Below are 20,179 nucleotides of genomic sequence, written 5' to 3'. Positions count from 1 at the left end.
CTCCACCATTTGTAGCAGATTGGGGATATCTAACATCTTCCCAGCAATGTTTTTTTACGATTTTTCTTAGGCCCTGTTTGATTCCAAGATATAAAGGGTGGGGTTGGATATTATATATTGTGGGATCCATATATCCCATGTTTGTAATTTTTGTTTAAAGAGAATATCTATCTATCTATCTATACTATATATATAATCAAATGTAGTGGTTTTGTCAAAAATCTGTAAATATTCATTCCTAAATTCTCATAATTTTAAAATTATCTCTTTCCTACGTGGTAACCCTTTTTTATTGTCTTTCGTGTTTTCTATTTTCCTCCATTTTCTATTTGTTTGATTAATTAAAATGAAAATTAATTTCATGGCTTATAGATAAATATTTGAATTTCAAAATTCCTCCATATAGATAAACATATAAAAACTGACAAATAATTTATGAAAATTAATTTCATGGTATACAGATAAAGATAAAAATTAAATACTTAATTTCATAACTTATAGATAATTTAAAATTTCTTCCCATAAATAAGCATATAAAAATTGATAAATAATTTATAAAAATTAATTTCATGGCCTACTGATAAAAATAAAGGTTAAAAAATTGATTTAAAAAAAATTACTCATGTTTTTTGCCCTTCACTTTGTACTTTAATTAATTTCATTATAAATAAACATATAAAAAAATCATAAATAATTTATGGAAATTTATTTCATGACATTTAGATAAAGATAAAATTTTTAAAAATTATTTGAAAAATAATAATTTCATGACTTATAGATAAATAAACATATAAGAATTGATAAATAATTTATAAAAATTAATTCCATGGTCTACAGATAAAGATTAACTAATTGATTTACAAAAAAAAAAATTAAAATAATAAAATTTAGATAAATATATGATTTGTTAATCCATATCTATCAAAAACATACCTATCTAAATCTTTATTTTGGTTTACTTATATTTTTTTCTCCTTTTATCACATATTATCTTGTTTTTATTTTGAATTTTTTATCTTGTGAAATACTCTTATCTATAACTTCTTATCTCCTCTTAACCTAATCCTCATAATTTTTATTTTTTGTTATTATCTACCAAGTGATAAAGATATATATAAAAAAAGAATGGTTGGCTATGAATAAGAAGAGTATTAATAATTAAATAATGAAAGCTGTATGGGAGAAGACAATACAAAAATCTCACAAAATTATTTTCCGTCACTATATTTATCCAAGGTAATAATTTGATATTCTTTCTTTTAATTTTTAAAAATAGTTTACATTAGATCATTGCTATGTGTTTTTTCTTTATCTTTCTTTTTATTTTTTTTTATAAGATTGTCATTTGTTATAGTATTTTTTCAATCTCATCTCTAAATTTTCTCTTTGAAATTTCTATTTTTTTAATAATAAAGTTTAGAATTAATTTCTTATCAAATTTGTTTTCTTGGTGCTTATTTTATTGAAAGGTTGAGACAAGTAAAACTTTCATATGATATATGAAATTAATGAATATAATACAAAGATGGTAGAGAAATACTACATATTTGTTGATATCTCTATTTTATTATTAGTTGATTTATTAGATTATATTATCAATTTAGAGCCCATATGATTTAATTCAATGTCCATGACTTTAGTTATATTCGACCATTTTGTTGTTGAGTAACCTATATAATTTTTTTTTTTGGTATATAATGATTAGAGCTATCATTTGTTATATTTCTTCAAATACAATTCAAATAATTTGTCATCATTTTTTTTATAAATAAAATGGATTAAACTATTTTCTTATATAATTTTTATAATCCTATGAAATTCTTATTGAAAAATCTAGAAATCCCCTAGATGTTGATTTGTGATTATGTATCAATTTTAAGCAGAATATAACAATCCCAATCAAACAATCAAACAATCAAGACAAAGAGACACAGCGATTTAACGTGGAAAAAAATCACAATTGGACACCTCCAACTGTGATCAAAAAACCACGGGCAACAGCCACAAGAACAATCCACTAAGAAGAATTAAAGGAATTACACAGGTATACTCTCAATTACCTAGCGAATCCACAACGCCTAATTGAACCAACCTCTATGTGCCTCTTCCAACCCCATCTTCACCACGGAATTGTCTTTCTGATGAGCCACTCCGGATTCCACCAAAGCTTCAGGCTCGAATTCTTCAGAATCCACAACTGAAGAATAACTCTCTCTTTTGTGTATAACAAACAAACCTTTGATGTACTCTCTTTAGATCATGAGTTGAATACTCAATAAAAATATCAAAGAAAACTCCCAAAGTATCCCCAGATATAAACCCTAGAAACCAAAAAGAAGATCTGGAGAAGTTCTCCTAAAATCTGACCCAACACGCGAATTTATAGAATCTGTCCCGCGATCTCCGCTCGAGCTCAACACAGCCCGCTCGAGCGGACTGACCAAAAACTGCGTGCGAACAAATTGAGATGCGCTCGAGCGTAGGAGCATCCGCTCGAGCGTAAAATCACACCTTCCAGTATTTTTACAGGCGACTGCAGAGATGCTGAGAGCTTCCAATCCCCGCTCGAGCGTCACTTTCCCCGCTCGAGCGGGAAGGCCAAAAATGGAAAAACTGGAAAAAAAAATAACATGATCGGACAGGAAACTTTGAATAGTGGCAATCTTGAAAGCTTTATCATCACAAACTTCTCTGAAATGCTTGATTCGGGTTGGATTCGCATCTAACAACTCATAGCCTCACTGAAATAAAAAAGCGAATAAAATTACAACTCAAAGGAGTTTTGTCAAACGGGATTGCCAAGAAATAAAACCTAACACTTATCTTGATTTTTTTTTAAAAAATGTTGTAGAAACTATGCAAGTATTATTCAAGTTATGAAGAATGATTACTTACAAATTGTAATTAAAAGTTGAGATTTATTCATAATTTGGTCCCACAATAATAATATAAATCATTGATTTAAAATAAGTAAATTTATGATAACTTATACAATTTATTTCTTTTAATGCTTTGTTTTTGTTTTTGTTTTTGTTTTTGTTTTGTTTTGTTTTGTTTTGTTTTGTTTTTTTTTTTTTGCATGACACTATAGTCTGATACAAATTATTTATGTTAGCAAGTGATTGTAATACTATTATCCTAACAATCTTTATAATTAACAATTTTTTATGCATATCAAATTTTTATTGTGAAATTTTGTAGATTAATTATTGTTAACATCAACCAAGATGGCCTAACATCATGGCTTGCTGCTATTAAAATATAATTCAAGATTAGAATAATTTACATATCACACAAATGTATATAGTTTATTTTTCCGTGCATCGCACGGGTTACCGCTAGTAATATACTATGGGATTGTATATCCCCCAAAATTGGAGGATATAAAATACCATCATTCCCCCATTATATATATACCCTAGGTTTGGATATGATTTAAAAAGTCTAATTTACCCTATTGTCTATCTAATATAATATAATTCAATATAATTTTTGAATTTAATATAATATAATTATTGAATTTAATATAATATAAATTAATATAAATTTTGAATTTAATATAAATATATATTATGAAATTTAATATAATATAATTTAATATAAATTTTTAATTTAATATAATATAATATTATTGAATTTAATTTAATATAATTTTTGAATTTAATATAATATAATTTTTTTTATCATTATGAGGTTGACATTAATATAATATAATTTCTTTTTTGTTTGGAAAAATTATTGAATTTAATAGGAATCTTTAATTTGTTCCAATAAAAAATCGTATGGATTTTTAATTTGTCTATTTGCATTATTTTTGAATTTTGAATTTGTTTATTTGCATTAGTTCCAATATGGGTATTTAAAATATATTATGAGGGCAATCTTGAAAATTACTTGTTTATATTCCACAACATATTTTGTAAAACAAACATGTATAATATATATCCAGTCTTATATATAAAGTCAACAAAGATGAATTGAGAGATATATTATCTAATACATATATCCTATTCATTATATATTCTGACTAAGTCTCGCATCATATTATATCCTCCATTTTATATCTAGTGAAACAAACAGAGCCTTAGTTTGCTATGATTTTTGTTTTTTTTTTTCTCCATTCTACCTGGTGATTTGAATTGTTATTTATTGATTGTTATTGATTTGTTTGTAAATTTGTAGTGAAAAAACTCGTAACGTTTTAGTCAGTTCATACGCTGTTTTTTTGTTACTGATGATTTGTTCAAGAATACAGTAAAGTTTTACTATGGTAGTCAATAACATTTTACTGTGAATTAGAGTAAAATGTTAATGTGAATTAGAATAATATTTTTGTCGTTAATAGAATAAAATGTTATTTTGATGTTAATTTTTTTTTTAAAAAGAATTTCTAGTCAACTTAGATTTTGTTTAATAGATTCTGATGAAAGGATTTTTAAAATATTAATTTTATTAAAAATCGACATTTAGATAAAAAGTTATATCATTTTAAAGTTTAAAATATTAAACTGCTCACTGAGAATATTTTGGTAATAATAGTGTGTGTTGAACTTTTTAATAATTTTTTTTTGTATTTGTCCTTCATGTATTAAAATTTTATTATAAAGGAGTTTTGAACAAAGGAATAAGCTCTCCTCCATATTTCGTATCTCCATACTTCTTTTATATATATTTTTTGTAAGTTTTAATCTGAATCCCATATTGATAATCCAATCCATTTATCTCGTAAGCCCCACAATAAGGTCATCCATACAAAAAATCAATTTCATCAGAAAATTATTAATACAAAAATTAATCACATTTTGTTTTATAAAATGAATGGTAAATATAATTAAATTTAAACCATCTATTTTATAATTAAAAAAAATACGATTTGTTCGTATATTTATAATTGTCCGATAAAACTAATTTTTGGTATGGATGACCTTTATTGCGAGGCTTACAAGATAGACGGTTCAGATCATCAGTGTTGATTCAAATTAAAACTTACAAGAAGAATATAGAGAGATAAGGAAAGATGAGGTATGGAGGGAAACTTATCCCTTGACGAAATTTCCATTCAATTAAGTGAGTTAATTTTAACAAATTCAATGATCATTTTATGTTAAAAAACTAACAAACGACTTTATCAACTAGACTAAATTGATAACAATCTAAAATTTAAGGTTAAAATTGAAAAACTAACAAACAATTTTATCAATTAGATTAAATTGATACAAAGCTTAAAATTTAAATGTCAAAACTGAATCAATTAAAACGTACGAATCAAAAAATACAAGGGACAAAATGTAAAAACTACTAGTTTAATTTACATTTTTTTTAAAGAAAAAATTACAATTCATATTATTTTCAAAAAAATAATTACAAAATTATTTTTAAAACTTATAAATTTAATTATTAATATTCAAACAATTTTCCCTTGATTTGTAATTTTTTTATTTTTATTTTATGAAGTACACAATTTTTTCTTTTTTTAAGGAAAAACAACATGTCAGTGTAAAGGCTGAATTTTTTTTTATTTTATTTATAAAATTTATAAATTTTAATTATTAAAATTATAATTTTTTTCATATATATGTAATTATTTTTAAACAATACATCAGAATAGTAATTTTTCTTTTCTTTTTTATTTTATTTTTAGGGCAAATTACATATACACCCCTCCAGGTTTGGTTAAATTACAGATACCCCTGAGGTTTCGGAAATTACATCCCGCCCCCTGAGATTTGTATTTTCATAACAATTTACCTCTTGAGGTTTATATTTCATAACAAATTACCCCCTAATTTCTTCTGCAAATATAGTATTCAGGGGAAATTCGTAATTTCTCAAACCCCAGGGGTATCTGTAATTTTGTCAAACCTGGAGGGGTGTATATGTAATTTGCCCTTATTTTTAAAACTCTCTTCTTCTCTTTCTCCCCACACGACGATCGCCAATAGAAACCCTAGAACACAGACCAATCTGTGCCGGCGGCGAAGGCACCAATGGCGACGAACATGCCAAACTTAGAGTGTCGAATGTACGAAACTCGGTACCCGGAGGTGGACATGGCGGTGATGATTCAGGTCAAGAACATCGCCGACATGGGGGCCTACGTCTCACTTCTCGAGTACAACAACATTGAAGGCATGATCCTCTTCTCCGAGCTCTCTCGCCGCCGCATTCGCAGCGTCAGCAGCCTCATCAAGGTCGGCCGCATCGAGCCCGTCATGGTCCTCCGCGTCGACAAAGACAAAGGCTACATCGATCTCAGCAAGAGGAGAGTCTCCGAAGAGGAAATTCAGACCTGTGAAGAGAGGTACAACAAGAGCAAGCTCGTTCATTCGATTATGCGTCATGTCGCCGAGACTATGATTCTCGATCTCGAGGTAATTCAAGTGTCATTGTTGTTTGTAGTTTTGATTTGATGTTTTTATTGCTCTAAAGCTTGAGTTTCGAACCGTTATGATACGAGGGTTTGGTAATTTGTGGAATATAGGAATTAATGTTTACGAATAGTTTCTTGTGTTTATTATATGATTATCTGGTTTGTGTTTCAATTTGTTTAGAATTAATTTCATGATTTCCTAGAATTTGGAAGTTTGGGCTTTAATGTTTTTAAGTTTTGGTTTGATGTGTTCTTAGCAAACTATGGAGAAATGACTGAAATATTTAATGATAGCATCAAATGATGGCCCAAATCTGTCTTTCAATTGTTGACTTTGAAGGACAAGCTGCCAATCACTTAATGGAACTCAACTTAAGAAAGCAAATGATTGGGTATTTTTCTTGGTGCCAACCTAGTTGGGATCGGGTTGTTTTACTTTGACGCTCTCTGCACATCGTCCCCTTTTCATATGTTATGTATGTTTTCTTTATCAATAAAGTTCCTTCTCTTTTGCTGATCAAAAAAAAAAAAAAACTTTAGTCAACAGGGGCTCAGGCATACGTTTGACCTAGAAGGCTAGAACCTCTATTTTACCTGCAAAGCAATGGTGCCTATGACATTGTTTGTAAAATAATAATACAAGAATATCTTAAGGCTGTGTTTGCAAAGGGAAAGCGAAAATGTGAATGAAATATAAGCTGGATGTTTTCTCCCTTTTCTTTTCCAAATTTATATCCAAATCCATGATTTAAACACAGAGGAAGGGAGCATAAGTTCCTGCCTTCACTCGTTTCCATTTAAAATGAGATTTGAAGTTCATTTCAGCATTTACAGTGCATTTGGATATGAATGATGGGAGAGGAAGGAAATAAAAGGACAAGGGATAGTACTGTTTTAGAGGGAAATATAGTACTGTTTTCTTTTTAGATGATAAATATAGGAGGGAAATAAACAGATTTAGAGGGAAAAAGAGAAATTCCTCCTCACTTTACGCCCACTCTGCTTTCTTCCCATATGTCAGAAGAACGGATTTTGGACAGAAAGGAAGGGGAGTGAGTGACTTTTGGTTTTACGCACTCTCTTTTATACCAATTGATTTCTTGTATTACTGTTTCTAATTGCATGCTAACGTTTTCTCTCCTTTTTGTTGTTCTTCTCTTTCCCAAACAAGATGAGGATTAAGAGCTACTACCCACACTTTACCCCCCTTATGTTTTGTCTTTTTTTTCTCTCTCCTTTTTTTAAATAAAATCGTCTTGAAGTTTTTTTCTTTTGTATCCCATTTTCCCAAACTCTCTCTTGAGAACAATTTTCAACTCGAGAAATAACTCATGTTTTCCCCTGTAGAATATTATGGGAAGATGTGAATGGTTTTGGGAATGGAGAAGCTAATGTTGTTTTATGATTATTGGTTCTTCAGGAGTCAGTTTGAGTTTTTTTAAACTTGGAGTTGGTGTATAATGTGCTTGTCACATAGAAATAGAGGATTGGCAACTTGTTTGCAGGAGTTATTTTGTTGAGCTGAAATTATTTGGCTCATATTAACTAATAAACTATATTTTCTATTATGAGCAATTTTCTGTGTTGTAGAAAAATATGGGCCTGAGGCCCAATTTCTGTCCAAAGACGTCTTGATAACGTCTGTGCTAAAATAATTTCGAAAACACTCTTTCTTACTCCGTACTTGGCTTGTCCCTCTAGGCGTGCATGCAAATGGCACAAAGTGAAATCTTAGCATGTTATTGACCTTGAAGCTTGTACTGCAACATTTTGAACAATTTAATTTAATTTGAGTCTTTTTTTTTTTTTTAAATATTGGGATGAGTGCGCGATGTTTGGTTGGTAATTTTCTGACTCCTTGAGTGTGATTAAGTACAATGGCTTGATCATCTTGAATTTGATAGAGCATATACATTGTTCTCATAGTTGCAACTGTTTCCTAGCCTGTGACTTTGTTTTAATGACCTTAATGTTTCCCTTCATCTATTTATGTTCCCTGAATGCCTACTTTTCATACATTTGCATTTGTTTGGGGCTTCAAATTTGAGGCCAATTTCATTTACGTTTAATTAAAAACAGGGATATCTTTCTCATGCCTTTCTTTATTTCACCATCCAGTTTTTTTAAATAATATATTGCTTGTGCCAAACACGTTTTAAATTGTTGTATGCTGAAGATCCATATTTCTTTCTGTCTAGCCTCCCTCTTGTGAAGAAGCTTGGCTAGTTCTAACCAAAATATCTGCTGAATGTATCAATGTACTGCTGTGCTGATTATTTGGTCTTCTCTCTCCACACGTATGGCCACTTCTAAAAGCAAATTATATTTGACAGGATTTGTACATTCATGTTGGCTGGCCTTTGTACCGAAAATATGGTCATGCTTTTGAGGTAGGATTGTCCACTTCTTTTTGAAAATAGTATTTTCTCTTTAACTAGCAATAAGGTACCTATGCTTGTATATTTTTCCCCTGGTGTAGGCATTCAAGTTAATTGTTAATGATCCTGATTCAGTTCTTAATTCCCTCACCCGTGAAGTTAAAGAAACTGGCCCTGATGGAAAGGAGGTAATCATTGTCTACTTAAAGTCTCTGGGCATCATTCTTTCTATTGGTCACAAGGCTACTCACTATCCCCTCATTCTATAGGTGACTAAAGTGGTTCCTGCTATGTCAGAGGAAGTTAACGATGCGTTAATAAAAAACATTAGGAGAAGAATGACTCCACAGCCATTGAAGATTCGGGCTGATATTGAAATGAAATGTTTCCAGTTTGATGGTGTTCTTCACATTAAGGTCTTGCTTCCCTCCTCCTTTGCCTCTATCATCTGTTCTCTGATTGGCTTATTCTTCAAAGAATCATGATCATATTGTGGAAGGTGTTGTTTGTTGCCATTGCGAACTTGTTTTTAACTTATCTCCATTTCTGACTCTGCAGGAAGCCATGCGGAAAGCTGAAGCGGCTGGCAATAAAGATTGCCCAGTGAAAATTAAACTTGTTGCTCCTCCATCATATGTTCTTAATACCCAGACACTTGACAAGGTAACAAAATCTTATTCAATCAATAGTTGCCTGGATTCTGTGTATGCCTGTGCATTAGTTGGGCCATTTATTCATATCTGATTTTACGTTACCATCTCTTGGGGCATTTATTCATATTTGATTAACCATTGCCATGAGGATGTACAACTTACTCTCTTGTCTGACTGCTTCTCTTCTGGATGCTAGCCTTATGTTCCAATATCTTAGGTGTGAATGAAATGTCAATTGTCTACGTTGTATACATTCCTTGTTGTCTCTTTGTTTAGAGTTAATGTGAGAGGTACTTCTTTTTCAAAAGTATTTAATGCTATTTGTGGGATGCTTGGCTAAAATATAAAGGCTTTTATCTCATATGGACCCGGGATAAGTGGCAATTGTAGACACTTTTTGATGTGTTAATTTCTTGTCTGTAATGTATTGTTGCCAACTTGCCACAATAGTCAAGTCTTTTTTTGCAATCAGGAACCATGGGTTATTTAATATCTACTTCCTAGCCCTGTAAGTAAGAACAATGCAAGCCCTGCCCTACTGGCCCACTTTTGTATCTAGGAAAATAGTGCCAAATATGTATATATTTATGGTTATAGTTTAATGTGATTTTGGAAAAATTTTGGCGAACTTTTTCCTTGGGAAGATTTACATTAATGGATATTTCTCCATTGCCAAAATTCACAGCACAATATATTCCATTGTTTCAATAGGAGTCATTCTGTGTTAGCAATATCTTTAGCTACTCAGCTAATCAATTTCTTTGATTCCTTAGTATTCCACTTTCCTGTTCTGTTTTCTGTGTCATTTAAGTGCCTGCATAGATGTGTCTGTGTGACAATTGTGGTCTACCCTTGTGCACACGTGCATCAGTTCATGACTCCCTACAATAGGGAGTCACTGTAGCAAATATTAGTTTAGGGTATGGTATAAGGGAGCTGATGGAGTGATATAAAGGAGCTCCAACCCCTTAAATAGGTAAGGGAATGATTTAGGGGGAGAGATGGGGATGCTCTTATTTCTCTATCGCATTTCATTTGAAATTAATCTTGTTACACGAATTCTTTAAAGTTATTCCGCAATTAGTCTTTGCCAGCTCCATGAAGTGACACTACTGATTATCCTCAGGCAACAACCTCCTAGGTTTTACATGCAACTGGGAAGTTGGTAATGTTCTCAAGGAAATTTTGTTATTTTATTTTGGTACAGGAACAAGGCATAGCAATACTTAATAAAGCAATTCAAGCATGCTCTGAAGAAATAGAGCGTCACAAGGGAAAACTTACTGTAAAGGAGGCAGCTAGAGCAGTAAGCATCAATTTCATTTTATTCAACATTAATCTTGATTTGCAAGGGCCTGATCACTTTGTTTCCATTTTAGTCACAAATCTCCCTCTCTCTCTCTCTCTCTCTCTCTCTCTCTCTCATACGGTGATGGTGCGTTGATTCAGGTGAGTGAACGGGAGGATAAACTACTTGCTGAACACATGGCTAAGCTAGGTCGTGAAAATGAAGAGGTGAGTGGCGATGAAGGCAGTGAAGAGGAGGAAGATATCGGAATGGGAGATATTGACTTGGAGAACTCTGGCACTGGGATAACAGATTGAGAATGCAACTTAGGTGATGACTGAGATTTTTTTTATTTTATTTTTTAAAAATCTTATACTGTTACCTTTACTTTTCAACTCGCGAGTGTCTGAACTGATGTAGAAAACCTGTGTCAAAAGTAACTGCGTTGGTCATTTTTGATTTGGCCTATGTTGGCCAGTGTTCTCTTTTTTGCCAATATGATGTTAATTCATTTGCATTACTGTTCAACTTTTTCTTCCAACAGATAATGCAATTTTGTTGAAACAATTTTTTGGTTATACTTCTCAAAATATAGAGCATTATAATCCCCCCAACATCTATATTCATCTGTTCATTACGAATGTACATACTAAATCAGGCGATGAAATCACGGTCAATAACATCCTATAGTAAATGGATTATAATTTATATGCCTATAGGATTGATGACAAAGATGAAGATGATGTAGAAGGATGAGAAGAAGAGGCTCCTCTCTCACGAAGCAGCTGCAACACATGATCATACTCCAGTGCTCGAGCCATGTAAAGAGGGGTTGCGCCGTTCTTGCTCTTGGCATTGACATTCGCACCCCGGTTGATCAACACTTCAACTGTCTCCACGTGGCCACCTTCCACTGCTAAATGAAGCGGTGTGTGTCCTTCGTTGTCTTCTTGTTCCAAATCCGACCCAAACTCAACGAGCATCATCACCGCATCCTTGTGTCCTTTGATTGCTGCGACATGTAGAGCTGTCAAACCGTATTGGTCGCAGAAGTTGACACTCGCATCTCTATCTAGTAGTGACTCGAGGTGCTTTAGGTCGCCACGCCTAGCCGCGTTTAGCACTGCTTCGCCCTGTTCTAGTATCTCAACCACTTCCTTCTGCATTGTTTATGCATTCATTCTATCAGAGAAAGGTGGATTACATAATAAAAATTAATATAATTATAATTTATAAGGAGAATAGTATCTACATTGTGAAATAAAAATGTAAAACAAAAACGAAAAAGTAATGATGTATAAAATTGTTCCAAATATGTATACAACATAATTAAATAACATTCTTAGAATGGTTGTACTCTGTTTTATGCTAGGACATCTCATGGTCATGTGTCTTACAGAATAATTAATGGGAAAATTTCATTTTAGTGCAAATCAAAAAATATATTTACATGATAATTTTTTTTGTTTTTTTGGTGGATAATGATAAACTTCAGAATATTAAAACAAACTTTACAAATTTTTCTATGTATCTGAAAATATTTTTTATATTAACTTTTTAAACCAATAAACTATTTTTAAGCAAACACTCAAAAATTAGTTGGGTTGGATCGACAGTTGTACTGGATGGTCTACTTACATGTCCCTTTTCCCTCGCAACATCAAGAGCTGAACGGCCATGATCCAATGAGCTGATGGTGGGGTCCGCACCAAACTCAATCAACATCTCCACCATCCTACGGTCCCCATTCGCCGCCGCTCTATACAACGCTGTCCGACCGTCCTTACTCCTCGCGTTCACCTCCGCCCCTGCACCCACCAACACCCTACCACACCTCTCGTTCCCCTTACTAGCCGCCAATATCAACGGCGTCCGACCCTCCTTATCCCTACAATCCAACGGTCCCCCTTCTTCCCTCACTCTCCTCACCAACCCCGAAATCTCCTCCGTCCGATTCATCGCCGCCGCCACGTGTAACTCCGCCCAACCCTTCGATACCCACCTCGACTCGCCGACGTCATCAAACCTCTCTCTCGCCTTCAACCCGGCTTCAACTAACAAGTTCACCATCTCCTCTGAGCAGTCCAACACGGTCGCGACTCGGAGGAGCGACTCGGCGTCCCGAATCGGCAACTCGGGAACGAGGTTTCTCTGCCGCTTGATTATGTTCCTAACGGAGTCAAAGTCTCCGCTGGAGACAGCGTGGCGGAGGAGGAAGGGTCCAACGAAGGCAACTTTAAGCTTGAGGTCTTGAATAGTGGAGTCGCGAGTCATTGAGTTGAACCAGGAGTTGATGAAGTCGGGGTGAGTTGACTCGGAGAGTTCAGGGGCGAGTGCGGTCTTGACGAGGAAGCGATCGGAGGGAGAGCGAGGGAAGGTTGGGGGGAGTTGGGATTGGGGTTTGAGGACGATTTGGAAGGTGGAGTAGGATAAGGGTGGGATGAGTCCACTCGGTGGGTTAACCAGGAATTTGTGTGGGGAAGATGTTTGGACCTTGAAGGCTATGGGGGTTGTAGGACTGAGTGACCTGAGGCGAACATTGGCTCGGCATTTGCAGCCTAAAACGAAGTCTATTCGAACCTCTTGGTCGGACACTTCCACCAATCTCTCCTCCATCGATGAGAGAGAGAGAGAGAGAGAGAGAGAAAAGGGCAATCAGAGCTCCATTAGAGAAGAAAGATAACAGAGAGAGGGGAGAGAGAAGACGACATGAAAAATGGAAAGTGACTGTCATGCGCATCACGGACTCACTTTGACGTGTATTTTGATGTTTTGAATTTTAATCAAAACATATTTATATATAAAAAATATATAAGAATGAAATTAAATGTAAATATGATTTAATAAAAAAAATTATCAATATTTATTCAACTTAATTTCGTATAAATATGTTTTATTTTATATTTTTTAAAAATTAAACTATTTAAATTATAAAAAAAATAATAATTTATAAATATAATTTTTAAAATTTATTTGAAATATATATTGTCCATGTGATTTATGAAATAACATCCCTCTTTAAAAATTTTAAATTCATAACAAATAGTTTTTATTGTTAATAAATTATCAAATCTGTTAATAGTTTTTAATATTATTAAAATTTTATTTTAATTAATAATTTAATTAATTTTATTATTATATAAAAAAATAGTTAAATAAATTTTTTTGATAAGAAGACATTTTTAAAATTTCAAATTACACAAAAAATTCATATTTTAAACAAATATTCATAATTTATCAAAAAAAAAAAAAAAAAAAAACTCGGAATGAATTCCCAGGTCCTATTTTTGTTTTGAATGAAAATCCCCATGTCCCATGATACGTAACGTACATGCTATGGCGAATGGTGGGGCCGACGAACACGTGAATATGTGGGGACACTGAAAATGGTGGGAGGGTAATCATATGGTCGAGGGAAGAAGAGAGAGCGTACGGTGGGCCTCGTTTTCTCTCGGTGGAAAATTAACAAAAATATTAGCGATTTCAAAATTTTTATTAAAATTTCTATTAAATATCTCATATGATGTGAGGCTTACATAAGATTCAGATGGTGTGATCACATATGTTAAACATTTGATAAAAATTTTAATAAAAATTTTGAAATTTTTATCACTACTCAAAAATTAATCGTTACCCTTGGGGCATGTTTAGAAATTTTCAAAATGATTTTTAAATTTTATTATTTAGTTTTTTGATATTTTCAAAACCTTCCTTGTTTTTTTTTTCGAAAGCTTGAAATAAGGTTGGAGACTTTGTCTCACATCGGAAAGAGAGGAAAATATGGAACACTTAATAAAGTGTTACATGAAATATTCCTTTAAATATGAAATTGTGGGATGGATGCTAGTGTACATGCACTCACATCGTAAGGATGGTGCTTCACACCATCTGCACACGCGCTCGTGGCGCAGGTTGTGTGGCGTTTGATGGCACACTTTGGACTTAGTACAGACGTAACAGTGATGTAGCGTCCAACTCGATCGAACTGTTGAGTGTTTAATCTACAGCGGTTTGATCATAGCCATTGATTGAAGATGCACGCGATCGTACTGATGAGATGACACCCTGATCGTGATCAGGTATGATCAATCAAAGCATCTATTCGATGAGAGAATGATCTACATCATAGATCGTCAATCCAATGATCAGATCTGAACAAATGCGATCAAGAGACATGACCATTTGATCAGATGCATCAAGGCCTATAAATAGGCTGTGAGATCAGACATTTCAACCATCCAAAAAATTCAGAAAGTATTCTTGTAATTCTCTCTCTCTCTCTCTCTCTCTCTCTTTTTCTCCCTCTTGATTTAGAATTTTCAATCAAGAGTTTCTTAAGCAAGTTTTTACTTTTCTTAAGCAAGTTTTTGCTTTTCTTATTAGTAATCAAATTCTGCAGACTTGATCTTTAATTATATCATGTGTCTTGGTTTCCTTAATTATATCAAGAGTATTCTGATCTACTGTCGTCAGTGCAAATGCTTATAGACTTGATCTTTAGATCAGGCTTTATTGTATCCTGAAGGTGAATTTGTTATAACCCCCTGCACACCTTTTGGTGGGTGCAAATATTATCTTTAGGAAAACGACTAAGTAACGCGACTTGAAATACCAATTTTTGTTCTACGTAAATAAGATCATCGCCAAATTTTGAAGACTTAAAGACCACTAATTGAAGAATTCAAGACGAATTGTTCCAACAGGACACCACATCAGAAGTGCTAGATGGTGTCCCAACTCAGTACCTGCAAGTCACAAGTCCGGATCGTCGGTCGCCCTTTCCTGTGACCCGTCCTGCGGCTCTCTCAAAATGACGTCGTTTTGGGAGAAATTTCAATTAAAAAAAAAAAAAAGATTGAACAGAGGCAAACCAGAGGGAGAAAAAGGAAAGAGGAAGAAGTAGGAAGCTCAGTCCGAACAAGGCGTCATTGAGTTCCAAACAGAGATTCAGATGCTATCGAAGGTCAGACATCGCCATTTGGTGTCGTTGATTGGTTATTGTGATGAGAACTCAGAAATGATCTTGGTTTATGAATGGATATATATATATATATATATATCAAAGCAAACAAATATATAAATGATTTTACTAAAAAAAAAAAATTGAAATCACAGATATAGGTTGCATGAATATGTTTCATCAGATTGGTTTTGATCCATAGCAGGCAATCATCAGATTAACACAGAAAAAATATATATATATATATATATAAATCAAAACAAACAAATATACAAACAATTTTACCAAAAAAAAAAAAAAAATTGAAATCATAGATGTAGGTTTAATATGTTTCATCAGATCTGTTTCGATCCATAGCAAACAAACACAGATCTCTTTCATCAGATTAATATAGAAATGATATATATTGTGTGTGTCAATTTCCGACCACACTGCCAATCAAGCACTCAGCTGGAGAACACCGGCAGAATAGGTTAAGCCCGAACATCCTGCAACAGAAAGAAGAGATTCCAGCGATGGCTCGTCCACCTAGGGGCACTCCGACGATCAAGTCAGTAAAATATCTCTCAAAGATAACCAATAGTGCTTAACTCACTAGACAGAGCATAAAAGACATATCTTAGACCCATGAGGGTGCCTCTCTTTTATAGCCAACACAATCCTAGTCCCAATAGAAGCCTAGCTCTAATGGACTTAGAATTACTGCTAATCTTGGATTCCCAGTAGGATTAGGATAAACTCTCTAAAAGTCTTATCTTTACCCAAACTGAAGTCTTCTCTCATTCTAGGATTCTTATCCCTTATCCGCTTATCTCGGATTCCGGTATTCTCACCGATAACCTCAGCCTAGCCGACATGATCTCGGCGTCATGACCAGGACACGTAGCACCTCGGCTGGCACCTCGGTGACACCTCGGTCACGTGTTGTCATTCAAAAATTATGTCCCCATAAATGCCCCATAGGTTCTATTATCTCGGCATCCTGAGGTAATGGAACCTATATCATTCATTCCTTTAATTATGACGCTGGTTTAACTTCAACTTGTAAATTTTTAAAATTTGAACAAGTGTTAAACATAATATCAGGTTAACTTCAACTTGTAAATTTTTAAAATTTCAACAAGTGTTAAACATGACATCGGTTTAAATTCAACTTGTAAATTTTTAAAATTTCAACAAGTGTTAAACATGACATCGGTTTAACTTCAACTTGTAAATTTTAAAATTTCAACAAGTGTTAAATATGACCTCGGTTTAATTTCAACTTGTAAATTTTTAAAATTTCAACAAGTGTTAAATATGATCGCGGTTTAATTTCAACTTGTAAATTTTTAAAATTTCAACAAGTGTTAAACATGACCCCGGTTTAACTTCAACTTGTAAATTTTTAAAATTTCAACAAGTGTTAAACATGACCTCGGTTTAAAATTTTAACAAGTGTTAAACCAACCTTAGCTTGTAAATTCCAACTCCCAAGCATCATTCTTCAGCCCTCTTTGATTCTCCATGCTCGACCTCCCGTGAAGGCCGGTGAGAATGCCCTTTTGCCCTGTCGTGCTGAGGGACTGTAAGAACTATGTTCTGCCCCCCTTTCTAGGCATCTTTCTTGGCCGCTGGAATCGACGTATCTTGTAACGGGAATGGTGGCTGCATGACGTTGTTCTGCATCAGGAAATTGATGACCGTTTGTAGGTCCGCCAATTTGTTCGCTATTTCCTTCACCTCGTCGTCCCTTCGCAGGCATCTTTCTTTCCACACCTAGAGGTCGTCCTCGCTATAATACCTGCTCTGGTCAGATTTCTTTGTTACGTCGCCCTTCTGGTCGACGTCCTTCTCTCCCTGATTCTTATCACGAGTCTCTTTGTTTTAGTTTTCTTCTTCGACGTCAAGGTTAATAGGTTTTCCACTCTCAGTAGGAGTGTCGTCCCAAACCTTCTCTTTCTGTCCGTTGTTGACCATCTATTCTCCTGTCTTTCCCACAGACGGCGCCAAATTGTGTGTGTCAATTTCCGACCACACTACCAATCAAGCACTCAGCAGGAGAACATTGGCAGAATAGGTTAAGCCCGAACAACTTGCAACAGAAAGAAGAGATTTTGGCGGTGGCTCGTCCACCCGGGGGCATTCCGACGATCAAGTCAGTAAAATATCTCTCAAAGATAACCAATAGTGCTTAACTCACTAGACAGAGCATAAAAGACATACTTTAAACCCATGAGGGTGCCTCTCTTTTATAACCAACACAATCCTAGTCCCAATAGAAGCCTAGCTCTAATGGACTTAGGATTACTGCTAATCTTGGATTCCCAGTAGGATTAAGATAAACTCTCTAAGAGTCTTATCTTTACTCAAACTGAAATCTTCTCTCATTCTAGGATTCTTATCCTTTATCCGCTTATCTTGGATTCCGGTATTCTCACCGATAACCTCGGCCTAGCCGAGATGATCTCGGCGTCATGACCAGAACACGTGACACTTCGGTGATACCTCGGTCACGTGTTATCATTCAAAAATTATGTCCCCCATATATATATATATATATATATATATTTATAAATCAAAACAAGCAAAGTTTTTGAAATCAAAACAAACAAAATTTTTGATCAAATTTATATAACAAACAAAAGATATATATATATATATATTTATATATCTGTTTCATCAGATTAACGTAGCAGGACAGGCTCGCCTTTGTTGTCTTTTCCTCCATCTCTGGTTTGCCTTTGTTCAAAATTTTTTTTTTAATTAAAATTTCTCCCAAAACGCTGCAGGACGGGCTGCACGAAAAGACAACCGACGATCCGAACTCTGCAAGTCACACAGTTTGTCAGCGAGGCTGCCACATAGACAAAGCACCACACAGGGCTTCAAGAGTCCTAACCAATGTTATTAATCTACGTATCATTTTAGAAGAAAATTGACATTTACATAGTTTAATTCTGTTTTGTTTAAAGTATTGACTAATATTGGATAGTGTCGGATACTGGACGGAAAATATAATATTGGGTAAATAGCATAATGGCCATTTTTTTTTTGGTAATAGTTTGTAATATTAAAATAGTAAAAACTTGTACTTTATAATCTTAATTTGTCTTATTTAGTACACATAATACACTTTTAAATCTTTTTTACATATAAATTTGTAATTCACGATATGTATTTTTAAATTATTTGTTATTAAACAATATTTTTAATACATATATAATATTTTTGTAATAAATTCAAAACAGTATCCGGTAATATACTAATACCAATAGGTACCACACTAATGGAAAAAATAATACCTAATTCGGTACGTACGGTATTTACAACTTTGGTCCTAACCGGTGTTGTAATGCTCTAACTTCTGGACCGTTAATAAATCAATTCAACCTCGAATTTAAAATTCTAACTAATTAATAACATCAAAAATACAAATTGACTCCAAAATAATTACACAAATGTCCATAATTTATAACTTATACAAATCTCCCAAAAACAATTTATAGTGGTGGGCTCAAAAATCTCCAACTCGGTAATACTTTAAATCCTTCAACTCCAATCGCCACTAGATTTGCTCCACACCTGAAAAATAAATTAATTCGAGAAGTATACAATACAACAGGAATAACAAGGCTCGTACAGAGAATAAATCAACAGAGATCCAACAATTACACAACCGATTAGATTCGATAATCAAGCAATTTATCAAATTGCACAAATAAGTCAACTCGACAAATGATAATTTATTCAAGACCAAATACCCAGTCCTACTCGGTACATAACCAGTGACCGGCCTCACCCACCTCACCCAAGCACAACCGCTTATCCTGGCTATTGGTCCAAGCTATTGGCAATGTCTACTCGATCCATGTACGGAGCATTTCCACGTCATTTAGCCAGACAAATCAACACTAACTACACAAAATAACTTAATGAAATTTATCAAATGACTAGAGTAATCAAATAAATCAACAACGAATAATTCCACAGAATTTACCAAACGATCAGAATAATCAAGAGGAGTACAAGTTTACGGTAATTAACATAAACTCTTTGCAAAGAGATTTAGATAAACATATTGTGTACCACTCGAATTGCCTCAAATCAATCTCCTTCGTCGCCAATACTCAAATCTCGATATTTCTCCATGGATCTCCAAAGTCTAAGGAATAAGGTATGTAAGGTTTCACAAAATCTACAACTTTCCTCCTTTACGAAAATGCTTACTCTTATTCTATACACTCTTAATCTAAACTCCAAATTTCTATAATTTAAGAGAGAACAATATGAGAGAGATAGAGTTATAGATGGACCAAGAAGAAGAATGATAGAAATGGTTGAGAGGTGAACTCAATTTATAGGCAAGGATACTTGGGACAAAAGAAAAGGAACAATAATGAAATAAAGTTTACTTGGTGGGCAAGAAAATGGTATATTTGGAGAAAAAGAAAATAATTTTCCTTGGAGACAAAGTAACTTGGAGAGAAAGGAAGATTAAAGAAATTAAAAATAAAAGATTACTTGGTAAACAAGAAAATGATGAAAAAA

General features: G+C 33.6%; 2 protein-coding genes across 3 annotated transcripts; one reads left to right on the top strand and one right to left on the bottom strand.

Annotated features, from left to right (window-relative positions):
• Positions 1 to 5,888: 5,888 nt before the first annotated feature.
• On the top strand, positions 5,889 to 18,800 carry LOC114307986 (eukaryotic translation initiation factor 2 subunit alpha homolog). 2 transcript variants are annotated; one of them, XM_082876974.1, is made up of 8 exons: positions 5,890 to 6,371; positions 8,704 to 8,760; positions 8,850 to 8,936; positions 9,018 to 9,164; positions 9,307 to 9,411; positions 10,609 to 10,707; positions 10,851 to 11,019; positions 18,421 to 18,800. In XM_082876974.1, exons 1-7 carry the CDS (start codon positions 5,988 to 5,990, stop codon positions 11,004 to 11,006), a joined length of 1,035 nt encoding a protein of 344 aa, XP_082733100.1. In that variant the 5' UTR covers positions 5,890 to 5,987; the 3' UTR covers positions 11,007 to 11,019; positions 18,421 to 18,800. The 2 variants fall into 2 exon arrangements, with proteins under 2 accessions (XP_028109284.2, XP_082733100.1); XM_028253483.2 differs by lacking the exon at positions 18,421 to 18,800 and having other exon boundaries at positions 5,889 to 6,371; positions 10,851 to 11,256.
• On the bottom strand, positions 11,243 to 13,456 carry LOC114260004 (protein VAPYRIN-LIKE). Its single transcript, XM_028200036.2, has 2 exons — positions 12,328 to 13,456; positions 11,243 to 11,849 (listed from the first exon to the last, which is right to left on the bottom strand). Exons 1-2 carry the CDS (start codon positions 13,303 to 13,305, stop codon positions 11,403 to 11,405), a joined length of 1,425 nt encoding a protein of 474 aa, XP_028055837.2. The 5' UTR covers positions 13,306 to 13,456; the 3' UTR covers positions 11,243 to 11,402.
• Positions 18,801 to 20,179: the final 1,379 nt, after the last annotated feature.

The sequence above is a fragment of the Camellia sinensis genome, chromosome 1 (assembly GCF_055761805.1).
Source record: "Camellia sinensis isolate YWXY chromosome 1, ASM5576180v1, whole genome shotgun sequence".
Lineage (NCBI taxonomy): Eukaryota > Viridiplantae > Streptophyta > Magnoliopsida > Ericales > Theaceae > Camellia > Camellia sinensis.
The sequence above is the reverse complement of the archived record's forward strand: the minus strand, read 5'-3'. Positions and strand labels throughout refer to the sequence as shown.

What these genes read in the sequence shown, in the direction of transcription:
- LOC114307986 (XM_082876974.1), top strand. Translation starts at nt 5,988, where the DNA reads ATGGCGACGAACATGCCAAACTTAGAGTGTCGAATGTACGAAACTCGG. An exon ending in CTATGATTCTCGATCTCGAG is followed by an intron (nt 6,372 to 8,703) that starts GTAATTCAAGTG and finishes TATATTTGACAG; the next exon opens with GATTTGTACATTCATGTTGG. An exon ending in TAAAGGAGGCAGCTAGAGCA is followed by an intron (nt 10,708 to 10,850) that starts GTAAGCATCAAT and finishes GCGTTGATTCAG; the next exon opens with GTGAGTGAACGGGAGGATAA.
- LOC114260004 (XM_028200036.2), bottom strand. Translation starts at nt 13,305, where the DNA reads ATGGAGGAGAGATTGGTGGAAGTGTCCGACCAAGAGGTTCGAATAGAC. An exon ending in TTGCGAGGGAAAAGGGACAT is followed by an intron (nt 11,850 to 12,327) that starts GTAAGTAGACCA and finishes TAAACAATGCAG; the next exon opens with AAGGAAGTGGTTGAGATACT.